This window comes from Bos grunniens, chromosome 29 (assembly GCF_055505025.1).
Source record: "Bos grunniens cultivar Pamir isolate PY7600 chromosome 29, Bosgru_T2T1.0, whole genome shotgun sequence".
Classification (NCBI taxonomy): Eukaryota; Metazoa; Chordata; class Mammalia; order Artiodactyla; family Bovidae; genus Bos; species Bos grunniens.
Window position 1 is genome coordinate 28,656,007 of NC_141193.1, and position 18,111 is coordinate 28,674,117.

Below are 18,111 nucleotides of genomic sequence, written 5' to 3' on the forward strand. Positions count from 1 at the left end.
TGTGGTGGGTTTTGCCATACATCGACATGAATCAGCCATGGGTGCACATGTTTCCCCCTATCCTGAAATCCCCTTCCACCTCCCTCCCCACCCGATCCCTCTGGATTGTCCCGGAGCGTTGGCTTTGAGTGCCCTGCTTCTTGCATTGAATTTGCACTGGTCATCTATTTTACATGGGGTAATATACATGTTCAGTGCTATTCCACTTTTAATCAACAGTCAAATGTATATTAAGGTAATACAGACTTTTAAATATGCATCTCTGTTTGCTTGAGTGAAGTTTAGGGAAAGATAATTATCCCTGTCTCCTGTGAATATTTCACTGGGGAATCTAAATGTTATATGCCCTGTAAATTATTCTATGGTTGCATTTTATTTCTCAAAATTACTGGAAGTCAAACTCTTTGAAGATATCTGTGTGTCGTGGACACATCTGTTACTGAACCAAACTCGGGTCCAATTGCCTGCCCACAGTAAAGTCAATCTACCGACACCCGATTGTGGTAAAGGAAAGTATAGTGTCTATTGTTCAGTTCACTTCAGTCGCTCAGTCATGTCCGACTCTTGCAATCCCATGAACCGCAGCATGCCAGGCCTCCCTGTCCATCACCAACTCCCAGAGTTCACTAAAACTCACGTCCATCAAGTCAGCAAGTCAGAGATGCCATCCAGCCATCTCATCCTTTGTCGTCCCCTTCTCCTCCTGCCCCCAATCCCTCCCAGCATCAGGGTCTTTTCCAATGAGTCAACTCTTCGCATGAGGTGGCCAAAGTATTGGAGTTTCAGCTTCAGCATCAGTCCTTCCAATGAACACCCAGGGCTGATCTCCTTTAGGATGGACTGTTTGGATCTCCTTGCAGTCCAAGGGACTCTCAAGAGTCTTCTCCAACACCACAGTTCAAAGGCATCAATTCTTCAGCGCTCAGCTTTCTTCACAGTCCAACTCTCACATTCATACATGACCACAGAAAAACCATAGCCTTGACTAGACGGACCTTTGTTGGCAAAGTAATGTCTCTGCTTTTCAATATATCTCTTGCTTTTCAACCTATATCTAGGTTGATCATAACTTTCCTTCCAAGGAGTAAGCGTCTTTTAATTTCATGGCTGCAATCACCATCTGCAGTGATTTTGGAGCCCAAAAAAATAAAGTCTGCCACTGTTTCCCCGTCTATCTGCCATGAAATCATGGGACCACATGCCATGATCTTAGTTTTCTGTATGTTGAGCTTGAAGCCAACTTTTTCACTCTCCTCTTTCACTTTCATCAAGAGACTTTTTAGTTCCTCTTCACTTTCTGCCATAAGGGTGGTGTCATCTGCATATCTGAGGTTATTGAGATTTCTCCCAGCAATCTTGATTCCAGCTTGTGCTTCTTCCAGCCCAGCATTTCTCATGATGTACTCTACGTATAAGTTAAATAAACAGGGTGACAATATACAGCCTTGATGTACTCCTTTTCCTATTTGGAACCAGTCTGTTGTTCCATGTCCAATTCTAACTGTTGCTTCCTGACCTATATATAGGTTTCTCAAGAGGCTGGTCAGGTGGTCTGGTATTCCCATCTCTTTCAGAATTTTCCACAGTTTATTGTGATCCACACAGTCAAAGGCTTTGACATAGTCAATAAAGCAGAAATAGATGTTTTTCTGGAACTCTCTTGCTTTTTTGATGATCCAGCAGATGTTGGCAATTTGATCTCTGGTTCCTCTGCCTTCTCTAAAACCAGCTTGAACATCAGGAAGTTCATGGTTCATGTATTGCTGAAGCCTGGCTTGGAGAATTTTGAGCATTACTTTACTAGTGTGTGAGATGAGTGCAATTGTGCAGTAGTTTGAGCATTCTTTGGCATTGCCTTTCTTTGGGATTAATGAAAACTGACCTTTTCCAGTTCTGTGGCCACTGCTGAGTTTTCCAAATTTGCTGGCATATTGAGTGCGGCACTTTCACAGCATCATCTTCCAGGATTTGAAATAGCTCAGCTGGAATTCCATCACCTCCACTAGCTTTGTTCATAGTGATGCTTTCTCAGGCCCACTTGACTTCACATTCTAGGATGTCTAGCTATAGTTGAATGATCACACCATGGTGATTATCTGGGTCATGAAGCTCTTTTTTGTACAGTTCTTCTGTGTATTCTCACCACCTCTTCTTAATATCTTCTGCTTCTGTTAGGTCCATACCATTTCTGTCCTTTATCGAGCCCATCTTTGCATGAAATGTTCCCTTGGTATCTCTAGTGTTCTTGAAGACATCTCTAGCCTTTCCCATTTTGTTGTTTTCCTCTATTTCTTTGCATTGATCACTGAGGATGTATATAGGAATGCCATATATTGATAAACTCTTATTATTTGTAATAATTTTTGTCTATCTTCATTTGAGTTTTTTAGGCAAGCAGTCCATTCACATTACTATTTGTAATCATAGATTTCTCTTTCATTTCCCGTTCTTTTGACTTTTTCTTTTTCATTTTATTGTTTGGCTAAGATCTCCAATAAAGTGTTGAATGTTATCATATACACTCTTATTTTGATCTTAATTCTAATGGGAATTCTGCTAATTTTTCCCTGTTAAGAATTATGTTTAGCCCACGATTTTGGCAGATGCTTTTGATCAGACTGAGGCAATTTTCTTCTTTTCCTTCTCTTCTATCATAAGTAGGTTTTAATAGGTTGTTGAAATACATCAAATGCATTTTTCTGCATTAGTCACTATGATTTTATACTTTTCTCCTTAAATGTGTTAATATGATGTGTTACATGGATTGAGTTTTTAATTTTGAAAAAGTCTTTTCTTAATTATATCATGATATATTAAATTATATATATATATAATGTATATATTGATTTAGGTAATATCTTGTGTAGGATCATTATATTTATTGTCATGTGTTAGATAAACTTCTGTATTCCCTTGTCATACATTTTCTATTGTAACCCATTTCTCATTCCCCCAAGTGGCCTTAGTATCACAACATCGTTAAGGTTAGTGAATTAAATATATAAAAACAGTCCTGTGGTGACCTCTCCTCCATGTGCTCTTTAAAGAGCTGTCTCTGAGTAAATACATTACCGTGCAGAGGCAGGGTTGTCTTAGTTTCTTTATCATCCAAATAAAGATCTTTCATCCTTAGCAAGTAGATGTGAACAGAACACTAGATTTTGACTTGGACTTTAGTTGCAGTCATGTCTCTCTCTACTTGTTCTGTAATCTAAACTTACTTGCCCTCCCTCACCTCCATTTTTTAGATCTAATACTGTGATTCTCTGACCCCTTTCTCTTAAGTCCTATTTCATGTTTACTTTTACCACTTCCAACAGCTTAGTTCTGAATTGGTGGAGACGCCGAAAAGCCCGAACCAACTCTGAAAAGCTATACAGTCGATGGGAGCAGGATCATGACCTTGAAACTTTTGGTTCTCTTGAGTTATTCTATGAGTATTTGGAAACAGGTAATTTTCAACCTCTGCCTTGAAACTTGAAAGAAGCTGAGTAAAATAAGTGTTTTTCGTCTCTTAATATTTCTTCCTACCTTGCACATAGTAGGTGTTCAATAAATCATTGGACAGTGAATGAAAAATATTGGCTCAGTATATCTGTTTTCCCCAAATATAATGCAGGATGAAATTTAGTTTCAAAACAGCAATCTCAGAGATATTTTTCCTATCAACTTAATGTTAATATTGTTGAACAAAATTAAGTAAGGATCACTTTTTAATACTTGTCTCAAAATAGTTTAGCTTTCTGCTTTTTTTTTTTTTTTTTGCCATGGTGATTGCTCATAGAGGGAATGCAATGAAAAACATTACTAGAGTCTGACATACATTTAGTGTATATCCTTTTTTCAGGCTGAAAAGAATGAAGCTAAAAGTAGATATGCAAGGGAAACCCAAAGCGGACATAAGAAACGCATAAAATATTCTAAGGATTGAAGAGAGTTTGGGGTGAAATTTTAAGAGAGAGAACCCCAGGACTGATTGTGGAATCTACTCAGAGTGTTTCCTCTCAAATGACCTTCTCTGCTGTTTTGGTGAAATTAAAGAGGACAGTTTTCCCAGCTTATTTTCGTGGCCCATAAAAGTCATGGTAGAATAAATGAGATGACCTGAATTTGTTACCAATTCTCCACTGAAATATGTACATATGATACCTAAATTAAAATAGGTATATTTGGGCAAATAGGAAGATGTCTACAGTTATAAAACTAGGCAGTCCTTGATTTGTGGAGTCATAAGGCTGTAATTTTTAAATAATTGTGTATGTTTCAAGTGAATTTTTGCATAAATGTGTCAGAGGTTATAACTGAAAGTAAAAGATGAAATCATTGTTTCATAACAAGATTAATTATTGAGACACAACTAAGAGTTAATTTATTCTGGTTGTTTTACATACTGTATCTCTAATCTTAAAGCATTCTACAGAATAGTCATTATTCACTGCATTTTATTTGAAAGAATACTGAAGCTTGGAGAAGTTATTTGCCATGGGCCACAGAGATTATAAGTAAAGATCTGAGATTTGAACCTAGAAATTCAAGCTGTTTCTGCATAATACTTCACCTTCATTTTCTGTTTCTCGGTTCAGTAGAGAAGTTAGGAAGGAGGCAGTTTGTTCTCTTGGATTAGTAGATGAAAAGACTGATGCTAATCAGAAAGTATTATGAGAAATGCTGAAATCCAGAAACACTCAAGATCTGTCTAAAAATAGAGGACTAGTGGAAGATTCCTTTTTCTTTTTTCCTACAATGGAAAGTCATCTTTGTCTTATTGTTTTTGGTTCTCTCCGGTGGGAAGTACAGTCTGCCAGCCACGTGGATTCTTTTACCCCAAGCACTGATGGAAACAAAAGAAGAAACATAGAGAAATAAGCCAGCTTACATAGGTGTTAAGCCTTAGTGAGGAAAGAGAGTAAAACATACTTAGAAAGATGTCAAGTTAGTACAGAGGATTGGGACCTTAAAAAATACCTCATTCTAGGATATCTGTATTTCCTTTGACCACATGCAACTTATATATATATTTCTGATGTTTATGTGGTTCATTTTCTGATTTATTCTCAAATATCTTGTTTATACTACCTTCTCCTCTATTAACATTTTCAAATCTTAAATAATGCATTCATTCATAAGGCTTATAGTTGAGTACTTTTATATACTCAGAACATACAAATGAGTCAGTGATTATTTCTGATCTTAAAAAGTACATAGGTTAGCAAAATAGAAAGCTTGATTACCCCACAGATGTGCCAATACCAATATAAATACTAGACTAGCAGACCTAAGCATAGGCAATAATAATAAAAGACTGTGTTTTATGAATAAGAAGACTATCTTATCTTATCTAATAAGAATAGATGCTTTCTTCAGACAAGCAGATCTTAAAAGAAGCAGCAGGGATAGAACTGAGCTGTGCATGACTAATTTCTCCATCCTATTCTAGCAAGCAATCTAGGAAAGGGGAAGAAGGCAGCTGGAAGGAGGCCTGGAGTGTTTTGCTGGTGTAGATCCCTTCAAAATGAAGGAAGTGGTGGGAGTTAGGCCGACTGTTCCCCCTTTTCCCCTCCACAATGATGAGTTTGTGAATTTCTCTTTTCTCCCCACAGTTATCCAGTTTGGATTTGTTACGTTATTTGTGGCCTCTTTTCCTTTGGCCCCTCTTCTCGCGCTCTTGAATAACATAATAGAGATTCGAGTGGATGCCTGGAAGCTTACGACTCAGTACAGGAGACCTGTAGCTGCTAAGGCTCATAGCATAGGTGTTTGGCAAGATATTCTTTACGGAATGGCTGTCCTTTCTGTTGCAACTAATGTAAGTAGACCTATTTAAGTGGAAACTCTACTTGATGATTTTTTTTCTTGGAGATGGGGAGATTGTGAATAATGTTTAACTCAGTATGTACGTTGATTTCATCATGGTGACCTTCCTAAAGACAAAACATCCCTAATCTTTTATGTGCTAAACAACACAGATAAATCTGTGACATGCAAACTCTTAGAAATAAAAGGAAAACTGTAAAACATGCTTATTAAAATGCCATGATACCCATACCATGTGACCAAGTAGACAGAAAATAAGTAGTGGTGTAAAGAACCTAAGTAATACAATTAAAGCTTGATTATACATCAAGTTATGTAGTGCAAATAGAATATATAACATTTACCTGTTATTTTTATGGAGCACTTATTAAAAATGATAATAAAACTGAATTCCCAAAAGCAGAAATTTTACAATGCATATTCACGTACAATAATAGTATAAAAAATGAATTTGATAATAAGATAGCCAAAAATTCAGCCACTTAATATTCATGCTTCCAAGAAAGCTTATTGCACAAAGAAGAAATAAAATTGAAATTACAAGGAGAACTTAATTAAAATGAAAACTCATACAAATCAGCTAAAACCACATTTATAAAAAGTGTATACCAATAAATGCTTTTAGAAGGAAAGTATGAACTGAGCCTGTTATATGAAACTAAGAAAAAATGTAAAACTAATCAACAGAAAGTGGTAAGAAAGAAAGAATAAAGGTATATGCAGAAATAATCACATTATAAAATAAATAAAAGGTAACATAATTGCTAAATAAACTAAGAGTTGGTTCATTGAAAAGATAAACAAAATTCTGACAATCTCAAGAATGAGGTGAGAAAGTTATAAAAATGCTATATATATATATTTATTCTAATACATTTTAAAAGAGACACTGATGTATAGAACAGTCTTATGGACTCTGTGGGAGAGGGAGAGGGTGGGAAGATTTGGGAGAATGGCATTGAAACATGTGAAACGTCATGTATGAAACGAGGTGCCAGTCAAGGTTCAATGCACGATGCTGGATGCTTGGGGCTGGTGCACTGGGACGACCCAAAGGGATGGTGTGGGAAGGGAGGAGGGAGGAGGGTTCAGGATGGGGAACACATGTATACTAATTAAATAATTTTCTATTAAAGAAAAAAATAAATAAATAAATAAACTGATGAGAGAAAAAATAAATAAATAAAATCTGTTTGAAATTGTCACTTTTTTAGAAAAGAAAACTGCCAAAATGTGCTCAGTAAGTGATATAAAACAGAGAATGTACCAGTAGCTACAGGAGCAATATTAAAATATTTTTAAAATCTATCACTAAAAGGCAGAGCAAAATGATTTTAAATTGACTCATCTTACCCAAAGGAAACATGAGATTTACACTATTCCAGAGCTTAGGAAAAGATGGGAAAATAGCATTCCTACGGAATCAAATACTGAAATTAATTGCACTGAACTCTGGGAAATCTACCAGTACATGGTCTTCTGTTTCTCCATTCCTCATTCCCTATACACCCCCTGACACACTCACACAGAGTCGGTCCTGTCTTATGAAATTGATCCAGGCAAGTTAAATTTGGTTAAAGAGAGTAGAACTGTATTATGAAATAGTAAGAAATGTAAGAAATAGCAAGGCAAGATGGAAAGAGACAGATACAGGTATGGTGTTTTTGGAAACAAACAGTGAGGTTAAATTTTCAGTGTAACTCTTTCTAGCTGTGAAATCTTGTAACACTGATCATACACCAGAAATGAACTATTTTACGTTTTAGGTCAAAGACTCATATGTTAACATGATTAGTAATAGCATACTAGTAATTTTGCGTCCTTAAGGCACAAAGATCTGAACGATATACAAATCAGACTTTCATAAAACTGCTTTATTAGCTCATGATTTTCTTCTTGCTTTGTCCTTTAGGCTGTTATTGTTGCATTTACGTCGGATATGGTTCCCCGTTTAGTTTACCACTACGCCTACTCAGTAAACGAAAGTTGGCCTATGAGTGGGTATATCAATAACAGCCTATCAGTATTCCTCATAGCCGATTTTCCAAACAACACTGTACCTTCGGAAAAACGAGACTACAACACTTGCAGGTTTTCTCTTGTTTTCATTTTGCTTTTTAAATGTATTTCTTAAGTTCTCTGTTTTCTTCATGTCTTAACAAAAATTTACTTGGGGCAGTAAAAATCTTGGATAAAGTACATCAGTTCTAAAATTCATACATTGTATGGTTCTGATTTGAAAAAAGTAGAATACTCAAAAGTAAGAGAATACTATCAGTAAAGATAATGTCACTTTTGAATTGCTTCTTATCTTCTAAATTTATTGGAAAAATTTTCTCCAGCAAATGTCCCCTTGATTCAAGCTTTCATGTCTATAGATCACACAGCATGGTCATATTATATGTGCATTCAACCTACTTGAATTTAACTCTGTGTCCTCAAACAGAGAGAGAGGAAGAGAGAAGAACAATATAGTTGGTTCATTAGCCATCCCATTTGAAAGGTTTCTTCGATGCAGGGAGTGTGAAATTGGATTTGTAAACCTGCTCTTTTCACACTCTGTGTCTCATGAACTGTGTGGATCTTTTTACTTTAGGATTTAAAGATCATTTATACATATATACACACATATGTGTGTGTGTGTATATATATATGCATGTGTGTATATACATGTGTGTGTATATGTGTGTGTGTGTATATATATATATGTACACACACACACATACACACACATATATGGTACATCAACTTAAACCTTAAACCAACTGCTTCATCTGGGATTCCAATAAAAACAGCAATATCTGTTTTTGTCTACCTGCAACATAGGTAGACAAAAACCTTTTTATATTCCATATTTTGTATTTATTGTTGGCTGCCCGCGGGCTTTCTCCAGTTGTGGCAGGTGGGGCTTAGCGGCTAGCTTTGGCGGCTTCTCACTGCAGTGGCTTCTCTTGTCGCAGAGCACGGGCCCTAGGCGGCCAGCTCAGTGGTTGGGCACACAGGCTTAGCCTCCGTGAGGCACGTGGTATCCTCCCACACCAGGGACAGAATCTGTATCCCCATGGATGAGGTAGACTCCCAACCACTGGGCCACTAGGGAAGTCCTGTTCCATATTTACATAGAGAAGAATCGTAACGAGTGTCAGGTTTCTTGATGCCATCACTTCCTAGCTGGACTGAATCTTTGAAGAACATCAATATCTAGACACATTATAGAAAAAAAAATGAATTCACAAATTGAACACCAGGGAAACCCCCGAAGGATAATAAGTAACACGAAAACAATGCAGTGTCCTGTAAACCAAAAGAAAACAGAGTTTCAAGAAAATGAGAATGATCAACAGTGTCAAGTTCTGTTCTTCACAGACATAAAATAAGATGTGAATTAAAATTTTCCTTCAATTTAATGACCAGAGACAGTTGGTGTCAGTGGAGTGATGGTAGAACTGAGTTGTTAAGGAATAGGAAGAAAGGGAATGAAAAGAGCAAATTTAGCTAACTCCTGAGAAACTTGTCTTCATGGCAAGAGAGAAGTTTCACTTGTGTCTCCTGCTACGTCTATACTATACATTAGAAGCATATGGCTATGATTGTTATCTGTATAGGGAAAATAAATGTTTGGTAATAGCAGTTATTTTCCTTTGACTTGACTTTTGTGGTCAACTAAAAGGGTCTCTTACAAGAAACAATATGAATTTATACTAAGTGTCTTTGTTTGTAGTTGTAGCTTATTTTTTGCATTGACTTCCATTTTTTCAGATACAGAGATTACAGAAATCCTCCTGACAGTGAGGACAAATATGCTCATAATATTCAGTTCTGGCACGTCCTTGCTGCCAAGATGACCTTCATCATAATCATGGAGGTAAGCCTTTCTTAACTTTCATGCCAGTAAGTCTCTTTTCACCCTTCAGGCATATATTTCTAAGAGTATCTGTTGAGCAGAAAATTAGCATTATCTCACTAGAGTGTTTTGAAGGAAGTATTTGTTGTCATAAAAAGTAAGTTAGGAATAGTTTAAGTACAGCAATTGCCTGTTATTCCTTGCTATTGTTGAAGATACCAAGGTCACAGAAAAGAAAAATTAAGATCTCTTCCCTTGAGGTCAGAGGATCCACCAATTTTACCAAACACCTGTTATGTACCAGTTCCAGAAGCTATAATAATAACTTTCTACGTTCAGCTGTATTATTCACCCTTGACAAATAAATCTGACAGTCAGCAAAATTAAGTAGTTGGTTTAAAGATAATCAGCTAATATTAAAGCTGAGTTTCAGTGCCAGATATCTCACTGCCAAACCTCCATTCTTCCCACTGCATTACATTTCCTTTCTTGTAGAATAGCTAGTATGATTATGGATATAAGACAAGAGAACCAATACAGAGAGGGTGTTTGACCAAGGTTTAAACCGAGGACCACAAATCATGAGACATTAAGGCCTATAAGGCAGAGATAAATAAATGTAGGGCTTCCATGGTGGCTCAGTGGTAAAGAACCTGCCTGAAAATGCAGGAGATGCAGGTTCGATCCATGGGTTGGGAAGATCCTCGGGAGAAGTAAGTAACAACCCATCGAGTAGAAGTAGTGGCAACCCATGGAGTGAGGAGTCTGGCAGGCTGCAGCCCATGAGGTCACAAAAGAGTTGGACACGACTTAGCGACTAAACAACTAAGAAATATAAGGCACTTATTCACTTGATTGTTGGTGGTGGTGTTCAGTTGCTAAGTTGTGTCTGACTCTTTGCGACTCTGCCATCCCCATGGATGGCAGCACAACAGGCTTCCCTGTCTTTCACTATCTTCCGGAGTTTGCTCAAACACATGTCCATCAAGTCGGTGATGCCAGGCAACCATTTCATCCTCTGTTGCCCCTTCTCCTCCTGCCTTCAATCTTTCCCAGCATCGGGGTCTTTTCAAATGAGTCAGCTCTTCGCATTAGGTGGTGAAAGTATTGGAGCTTCAGTTTCGGTGTCAGTCCTTCCAATTAATATTCAGGATTGATTTCCTTTAGGATTGACTGGTTTGATCTCCTTGCACTCCAGTGGACTCTCAAGAGCCTTCTCCCAACACCACAATTCGAAGGCATCATTCTACGATGCTCAGCCTTCTTAATGGTCCAACTCTCATATCAGTACATGACTACTGGAAGTATCATAGCTTTGACTAATGGGACTTTTGTTGGCAAAGTGATGTCTCTTCTTTTTAATATGCTGTCTAGGTTTGTCACAGCTTTTCTTCCAAGGAGCGAGTGTCTTTTAATTTCCTGGCTGGAATCACCGTCTGCAGTTTTTGAAGCCCAGTCTGTCACTGTTTCCACTGTTCCCCACCCCCACCCCCATCTATTTGCCATGAAGTAATAGGACTGGATGCCATTATCTTAGTGTTTTTTGAATGTTGAGTTTTAAGCCAGCTTTTTCACTCTCCTCTTGCACCTTAATCAAGAGGTTCTTTAGTTCCTCTTTGCTTTCTGTCATTAGGGTGGTGTCATCTGCATATCTAAGGTTATTGATATATCTCCTGGCTCTTGATTCCAGCTTGTGAGTCATCCAGCCTAGCATTTTCCATGATATACCCAGCATAGAAATTAAATAAGCAGGGTGACAATATATATACAGCCTTGATGTATTCCTTTTCCAATTTTGAACCAGTCCATTGTCCCATTTCTGGTTCTAACAGTTGCTATTTGACCTGCATACAGGTTTCTCAGGAGGCAGGTGAGGTGGTCTGCTATTCCCATCTCTTTAAGAATTGTTCACAGTTCGTTGTGATCCACACAGTAAAAGGCTTTAACATAGTCAATGAAACAGAAGTAGATGTTTTTCTGGAATTCTTTTGCATATGGATGTTGGCAATTTGATCTTGGTTCCCCTGACTTTTCTAAATCCAACTTGAACATCTGGAAGTTTTTGGTTAACATCCTGTTGAAGCCTAGCTTAAAGGATTTTGAGTATTACTTTACTAACGTGTAAAATGAGTGCAATTGTGTGGTAGTTTGAACAGTCTTTGGCGTTGCCCTTCTTTGGAATTGGAGTGAAACTGAGCTTTTCCAGTCTTGTAGCCACTGCTGAGTTTTCCAAATTTGCTGGCATATTGACTGCAGCACTTTAACAGCATCATCTTTTAGGATTTGAAATAGCTCAGCTAGAATTCCATCACCTCCACTAGCTTTGTTCATAGTAATGCTTCCTAAGTCCAGCTTGATTTCACACTCCATCTGGTTCCAGGTGTTCTCAGTTCACATACTGCTGAAGCCTAGCTTGAAGGATTTTGAGCATTCAGTTCAGTTCAGTTCAGTCGCTCAGTTGTGTCCGACTCTTTGCAACCCCATGAATCACAGCACGCCAGGCCTCCCTGTCCATCACCAACTCCTGGAGTTCACCCAGACTCACGTCCATCGAGTCAGTGATGCCATCAAGCCATCTCATCCTCTGTTGTCCCCTTCTCCTCCTGCCCCCAATCCCTCCCAGCATCAGAGTCTTTTCCAATGAGTCAATTCTTCGCATGAGGTGGCCAAAGTACTGGAGTTTCAGCTTTAGCATCATTCCTTCCAAAGAAATCCCAGGGCCGATCTCCTTCAGAATGGACTGCTTGGATCTCCTTGTAGTCCAAGGGACTCTCAAGAGTCTTCTCCAACACCACAGTTCAAAAGCATCAATTCTTCGGTGCTCAGCCTTCTTCACAGTCCAACTCTCACATCCATACATGACCACAGGAAAAACCATAGCCTTGACTAGACGGACCTTTGTTGGCCAAGTAATGTCTCTGCTTTTGAATATGCTATCTAGGTTGGTTAAAACTTTCCTTCCAAGGAGTAAGCGTCTTTTAATTTCATGGCTGCAGTCACCATCTGCAGTGATTTTGGAGCCCAGAAAAAGAAAGTCTGACACTGTTTCCACTGTTTCCCCATCTATTTCCCATGAAGTGATGGGGCCGGATGCCATGATCTTTGTTTTCTGAATGTTGAGCTTTAAGCCAACATTTTCACTCTCCTCTTTCACTTTCATCAAGAGGTTTTGAGTTCCTCTTCACTTTCTGCCATAAGGGTGGTGTCATCTGCATATCTGAGGTTATTGATATTTCTCCCAGCAATCTTGATTCCAGCTTGTGTTTCTTCCAGTCCAGCGTTTCTCATGATGTACTCTGCATATGTTAAATAAGCAGGGTGACAATATACAGCCTTGACGTACTCCTTTTCCTATTTGTAACCAGTCTGTTGTTCCATGTCCAGTTCTAACTGTTGCTTCCTGACCTGCATACAGGTTTCTCAAGAGGCAGGTCAGGTGGTCTGGTATTCCCGTCTCTTTCAGAACTTTCCACAGTTTATTGTGATCCACACAGTCAAAGGCTTTGGCGTAGTCAATAAAGCAGAAATAGATGTTTTTCTGGAACTCTCTTGCTTTTGGCAATTTGTTGGCAATTTGATTTCTGGTTCCTCTGCCTTTTCTAAAACCAGTTTGAACATCTGGAAGTTCACGGTTCACATATTGCTGAAGCCTGGCTTGGAGAATTTTGAGCATTACTTTACTAGCGTGTGAGATGAGTGCAATTGTGCGGTAGTTTGAGCATTCTTTGGCATTGCCTTTCTTTGGGATTGGAATGAAAACTGACCTTTTCCAGTCCTGTTAGTAAAGGCCAATAATAGGCTAGGTAAGTCTAAGGCAAGAAAATGCAAATTCCAATCAGTTTTTGTTTGATTTTATTTTTATTGAGGTTATGTATATAATTTAAATCTCTACCCCTCTCAGTTCTTTACGAATTTGTCACCCTCATCCCACATTTTCCATCAGTGTTTTAGATCACCTTTCAGCCTGGTAAATTACAAAAAGAATTCTTTTGAATTTTTGTTTTTGTTTATTTATGATTTTCATTACAGGTTCTGACTCACCATCATTCTGGGAGTTTAACTTTTCTTATATTAAATACAGTATTTTCTTCAATCTATGTTTTTCCCATTCTTGGATTACTAGTTTATTTAGATTAAGCACATCTTTTATTAGTTTTCTGAGGAAAATGGGCAATTTTTGAGAACTTGAATATTAAAATTTCTTCTTTTTCTCATAGATAGTTAATTGGTATAGTATTCAAGAGGAGAAGTCATTTTCCCTGAAAAATTTTGAATCAACTTTATTTAAATATTCCTGAAACTTTAAGACATTGGTCTGTTTTTTGTCAGCTTCCAGTGTTGCTATAAAGATACAATACCATTCTAATTTTCCAGTCTTCGTTTATGATCCGTTTATATGTCAGTAAACTTTGAGGATTCTCTCACTAGACCTTCTTTCATGAAACTTCACCAGAAAGTCATGTGATATTGCCCAATATTCATTGTTTTGGACACTCACTAAAGTCCTTGGATCTGCAAATGTTATTAGCCTTTAAGTTGAGACAATTTGCTTGTATTATTTCTTTGATAATTTCCTTCTTTTCTCTGTCCTATCTTTTTGAGACTTTTCTTATTCAGATGTTAACAACTGTTTTGAAATTCTAATTATCATTTATTTTCTCTCTTATCAATAGTCCAGTTTGTGTCTTTGTCTTGTTATGCTACTGTCTGTCATTCCCATGATTCTCTCTATGTCCTCTTAGATATCCTAAATGGATAATAGATCCTGTTTGTCCATTTCCATCTTACTCTTCCGTGTTAGTCTTCCTTATGTATTTGATTGTTCTTGGAAATCTGCTCGTATTTAAGAGTGAAACAGTGATACCTGGTCATGAGCTTTGTGTGTATACAAGAGGAAGATCATTTTGGGTGGGTTTCACTATAGGCTGAAAAAGGGGCCTTTTCATTTGAGACCTATAAAATTTTGATATCTATAATTCTAATTTCTCTGATTAGGTATATTTTCTGGAGGAAAAATAAATCATTCCACCTCCTGCTTGTTGAGCTATTTCGTGGTTGTGTTGAAAGCCAAGAAGGGAAGGAGGGATTCGAGATCTCGTGATTTAGAATGCTGAACTTCACTGAGTTGTCCTATTTTCAGTATGATGCTGCATCTTCATCTTCTGCCATCTCTGCTGCCTCTGAGTGCACAGCTTTCTGTTTTAATTTCTGCAGAAAACAAAGCACTCAGTTGCGGCCGGGTGGGGGTTGGAAAGAAGTAATACTCAAATGTAGATGAGAGAGAGGTTCTGAAAATTCATCTACCCCTTTACAGATTTTTAAATAATCCTCTTATTTTTAACTCCACCCACACTATGAATTCACAGTCCTTAGCACCATCTTTCCTGACTTTTTTGATTCAAGACAAAATTAGCTTTTGTCTTGGTTTCTACCATCACGGTATCATCAATTGCAAATTTAAGTGCCAGCTTTCTTCACTCTCCAGTCTGTTTTCACTGTTTGCTCCTTTTTTTTTTGTTTCTTTGTGAACAATACAATTTATTAATTTCTTTACAAATACTTGATTAGGTTTTCAGGAGGAAGCATAGATGAAGAGTATATTCAGTAACCAAGTTCAACTGGAATCTCTGTAATTACATATTTTAGTATATATTTCAGAGAAGGCAATGGCACCCTACACCAGTACTCTTGCCTGAAAAGTCCCATGGATGGAGGAGCCTGGTGGGCTGCAGTCCATGGGGTCGCTAAGAGTCAGACACGACTGAGTGACTTCACTTTCACTTTTCACTTTCATGCCTTGGAGAAGAAAATGGCAACTCACTCCAGTGTTCTTGCCTGGAGAATCCCAGTGACGGGGGAGCCTGGTGGGCTGCCGTCTATGGGGTCGCACAGAGTCGGACACGACTGAAGCGACTAAGCAGCAGCAGCAGCAGTATATATTTATTTATTTGCTTAATGTTGGATTTATAGGAAAGTTCCAAGACCAAGGACTAAATCTTCTTGCTTTACCTTCTATCTACTGTGTCAAGCACAGTTTATTGAATGAATGAAATGATTTGTAAGGACATTTTGCTGAACATTTGATAGCTAAACAGTGTCTCTGATTTTCTTTTATGTTTCCTCTAGCATGTTGTGTTTTTAATTAAATTTTTCTTGGCCTGGATGATCCCTGATGTTCCAAAAGATGTTCTGGAAAGAGTCAAGCGAGAAAAGTTAATGACTGTCAAGATTCTCCATGACTTTGAACTTAACAAACTAAAAGAGAACTTGAGGTTGAATTCTGCTTCTTCTACTGATTTTGCCAAGCATTTCACTATTAAGGAAAACCAAGCAAATCTGGCTGAATCAACACCCTAATTAACACAATGAGCAAGTGGTTGGTTGCCTGTCTGGGTTCACAGTTTATCTGGATTTGGAGTCAGAAGCCAGAAGCCGTGTGTCTTTTACCCTTTCTTCTTCTTCTTTTTTTTTTTTTTAAACTCAGATTTTTGTACACTTTTATGGAGGCCTTTGTACAGCTTCATGGAAGTTGGAAGAACACCCTCCAACTTCACTGGCTGGACCCTCCCTAGATATTGTTTCTGGGATTCTATAAATAATTGTTAAATGTATGTGTGAAATCAGAATATTGGAAAATCATGGGATGTTGCAGTTTGGAATTAAACACTGGACGTGGGCTCTCCTATCACCTTCCAGTGAAGGTGCACATTTTCATGGTCTTCTTTCTTTTGGGTTGTTTTATATCTCTACCCTATCAGAGAAAGTATTGGGACAAAAAGAGTAGAAGTGAAGAGGTCTACTGAGCCATATATATATATATATATCCTGCCATTTTAGACTATGCAGATGAAAAACCAAAATCAGATAAGATAGGAAAACTTACATATTAAAAATACTGGATAGATATCATGGCAGAGCTTTGTTCTGAAATCATCCTGAATAAGGTAAACCTCCATCAAAATTCCAGATAGTACTTCCTGGTGAACACAAAATTGATTTTCAAAGAGACTGAACATTTGGATTTCAGCCAAGGACTAATAACTCAGTTCTTTAAATATAACACTTTGGTAGCAGTGGTTTTAAGACTGAATCGTCTTATCTGGGAAATAGCATTAAGAAGGTGTTAGATTATTTCAGGTCTTTAAGTAAATGAAAGATATAGTGAAGTGATTATGTCTTCTTAATAGTTTAAGAATGCAAGACAATGTATATTGATTAACTTACTGACTTCAGTCTAAAAAATCGCTGAAATATTTTTAAAAACCGTTTTTCATCCACAATGCCTATTTTGCATCATGAAGTGAATCTGAGCATTAACTATTCCTATAAGTTAGGTACAGGTCATTTATGAAACTGTATCTCATTGTTTAAAGCAATCTCAAGTCTTTTAATGGGTTTACAACTTTTTCTATTGATGCACTGCTGTACAATGTTCAGTGCCTTTGACCCACACAATGTGGTTGTGCTGTTGATTTGATGATGTAACATCTCAGATGTGAGCTTCTTTCAGAGAAATTGTTAGTTTAACATCAATCACAGAGTTAACACCAAATGTGGATCAACCAAGTAAGAATGCAGTGATGGATTTGACAGCTAAGTGGAAAAAAAAAAAAGTATGTTCGTTGAATTACTTCTCTAATGCTTTAGCCTATGGCACAGGTACTCCAGTTTTTGTTCTTCTTTCTCTTAAAAATACTTACTATGTATTTTAAACACTATAGAGAGATGTTTAATTATACAACATTTGAACCTCTAATTTCAAATTACACTTCAGTTTCAAAAGAATAGTGTCCTGTAATTGCACACAAAACAAGAAACCATTTAAGATTTTTTTCAAAGTAGCATTTCATGATTTGATTCTAATAGTTTTTATAAAATTTCCAATATTAAGTATATGGAAGGTAATATTAACTAATGATCAGTATTAAGCATTTAAAACTGAAGATTATGAATTTTATAAAACCATGAGATGGTTACCCCACTATGGGCAGTAATTGGTAATAGGTAGATTTTATGAGTAGTTTTGCATAATTTTAAATGTTCTCATTATTGAAGAATGATTTCACTTGTGGAAGAGATGTATTTTCCTGCTTGAGAGAACCAGTTAGTGATTCTATGAAATTAGCCACAGATGCAGTTCTCTGTCAAATCAAACTCTGTTATTGCAGTGGTGTACATTTTGTACAGCTCATATTGCTTCCTTCCTGGGTGCTAATAAAAATAAGGAAGAGCATGGAAATTGGTTTCTTGTATATAAGCTTTAATTATTATGGCTGAAGAGTGTTTGCAGAGCTAGGTTATAAGTAAAGACACATTTAATTCACAAGGTTATCTGTAACACTGCAATCTGAAACCAACTCAAGTGTTGAGTTTCTAGGATGTACAGAGAAACCAACAAGGGAGGAAGTAGTTTTTAAGGTAAGTAAATAGTTCCTATGAGGTAGATATTTTCC

The 18,111-nt window shown here is 37.3% G+C and overlaps 1 protein-coding gene across 10 annotated transcripts in view; it reads left to right on the plus strand.

Moving 5' to 3' along the window:
- ANO5 (anoctamin 5) overlaps positions 1–17,897 on the plus strand; it is a 93,842-nt gene extending 75,945 nt beyond the window's left edge. For 8 of the 10 annotated variants that reach the window (XR_015158076.1, XM_086385605.1, XM_086385604.1 and 5 more), the window contains 5 exons: positions 3,321–3,451; positions 5,601–5,806; positions 7,727–7,905; positions 9,574–9,679; positions 15,785–17,897. Coding sequence is in view for 7 of the 10 variants with exons in the window: in XM_086385605.1 (XP_086241731.1) it covers positions 3,321–3,451; positions 5,601–5,806; positions 7,727–7,905; positions 9,574–9,679; positions 15,785–16,015 (853 nt within the window). In the remaining 3 variants the exon portion in view is untranslated. The remainder of the gene's footprint in view (positions 1–3,320; positions 3,452–5,600; positions 5,807–7,726; positions 7,906–9,573; positions 9,680–15,784) is intronic. The other 2 variants (XR_015158078.1, XR_015158077.1) reach the window with 1 other exon arrangement.
- The last annotated feature ends 214 nt before the right edge of the window (positions 17,898–18,111 follow it).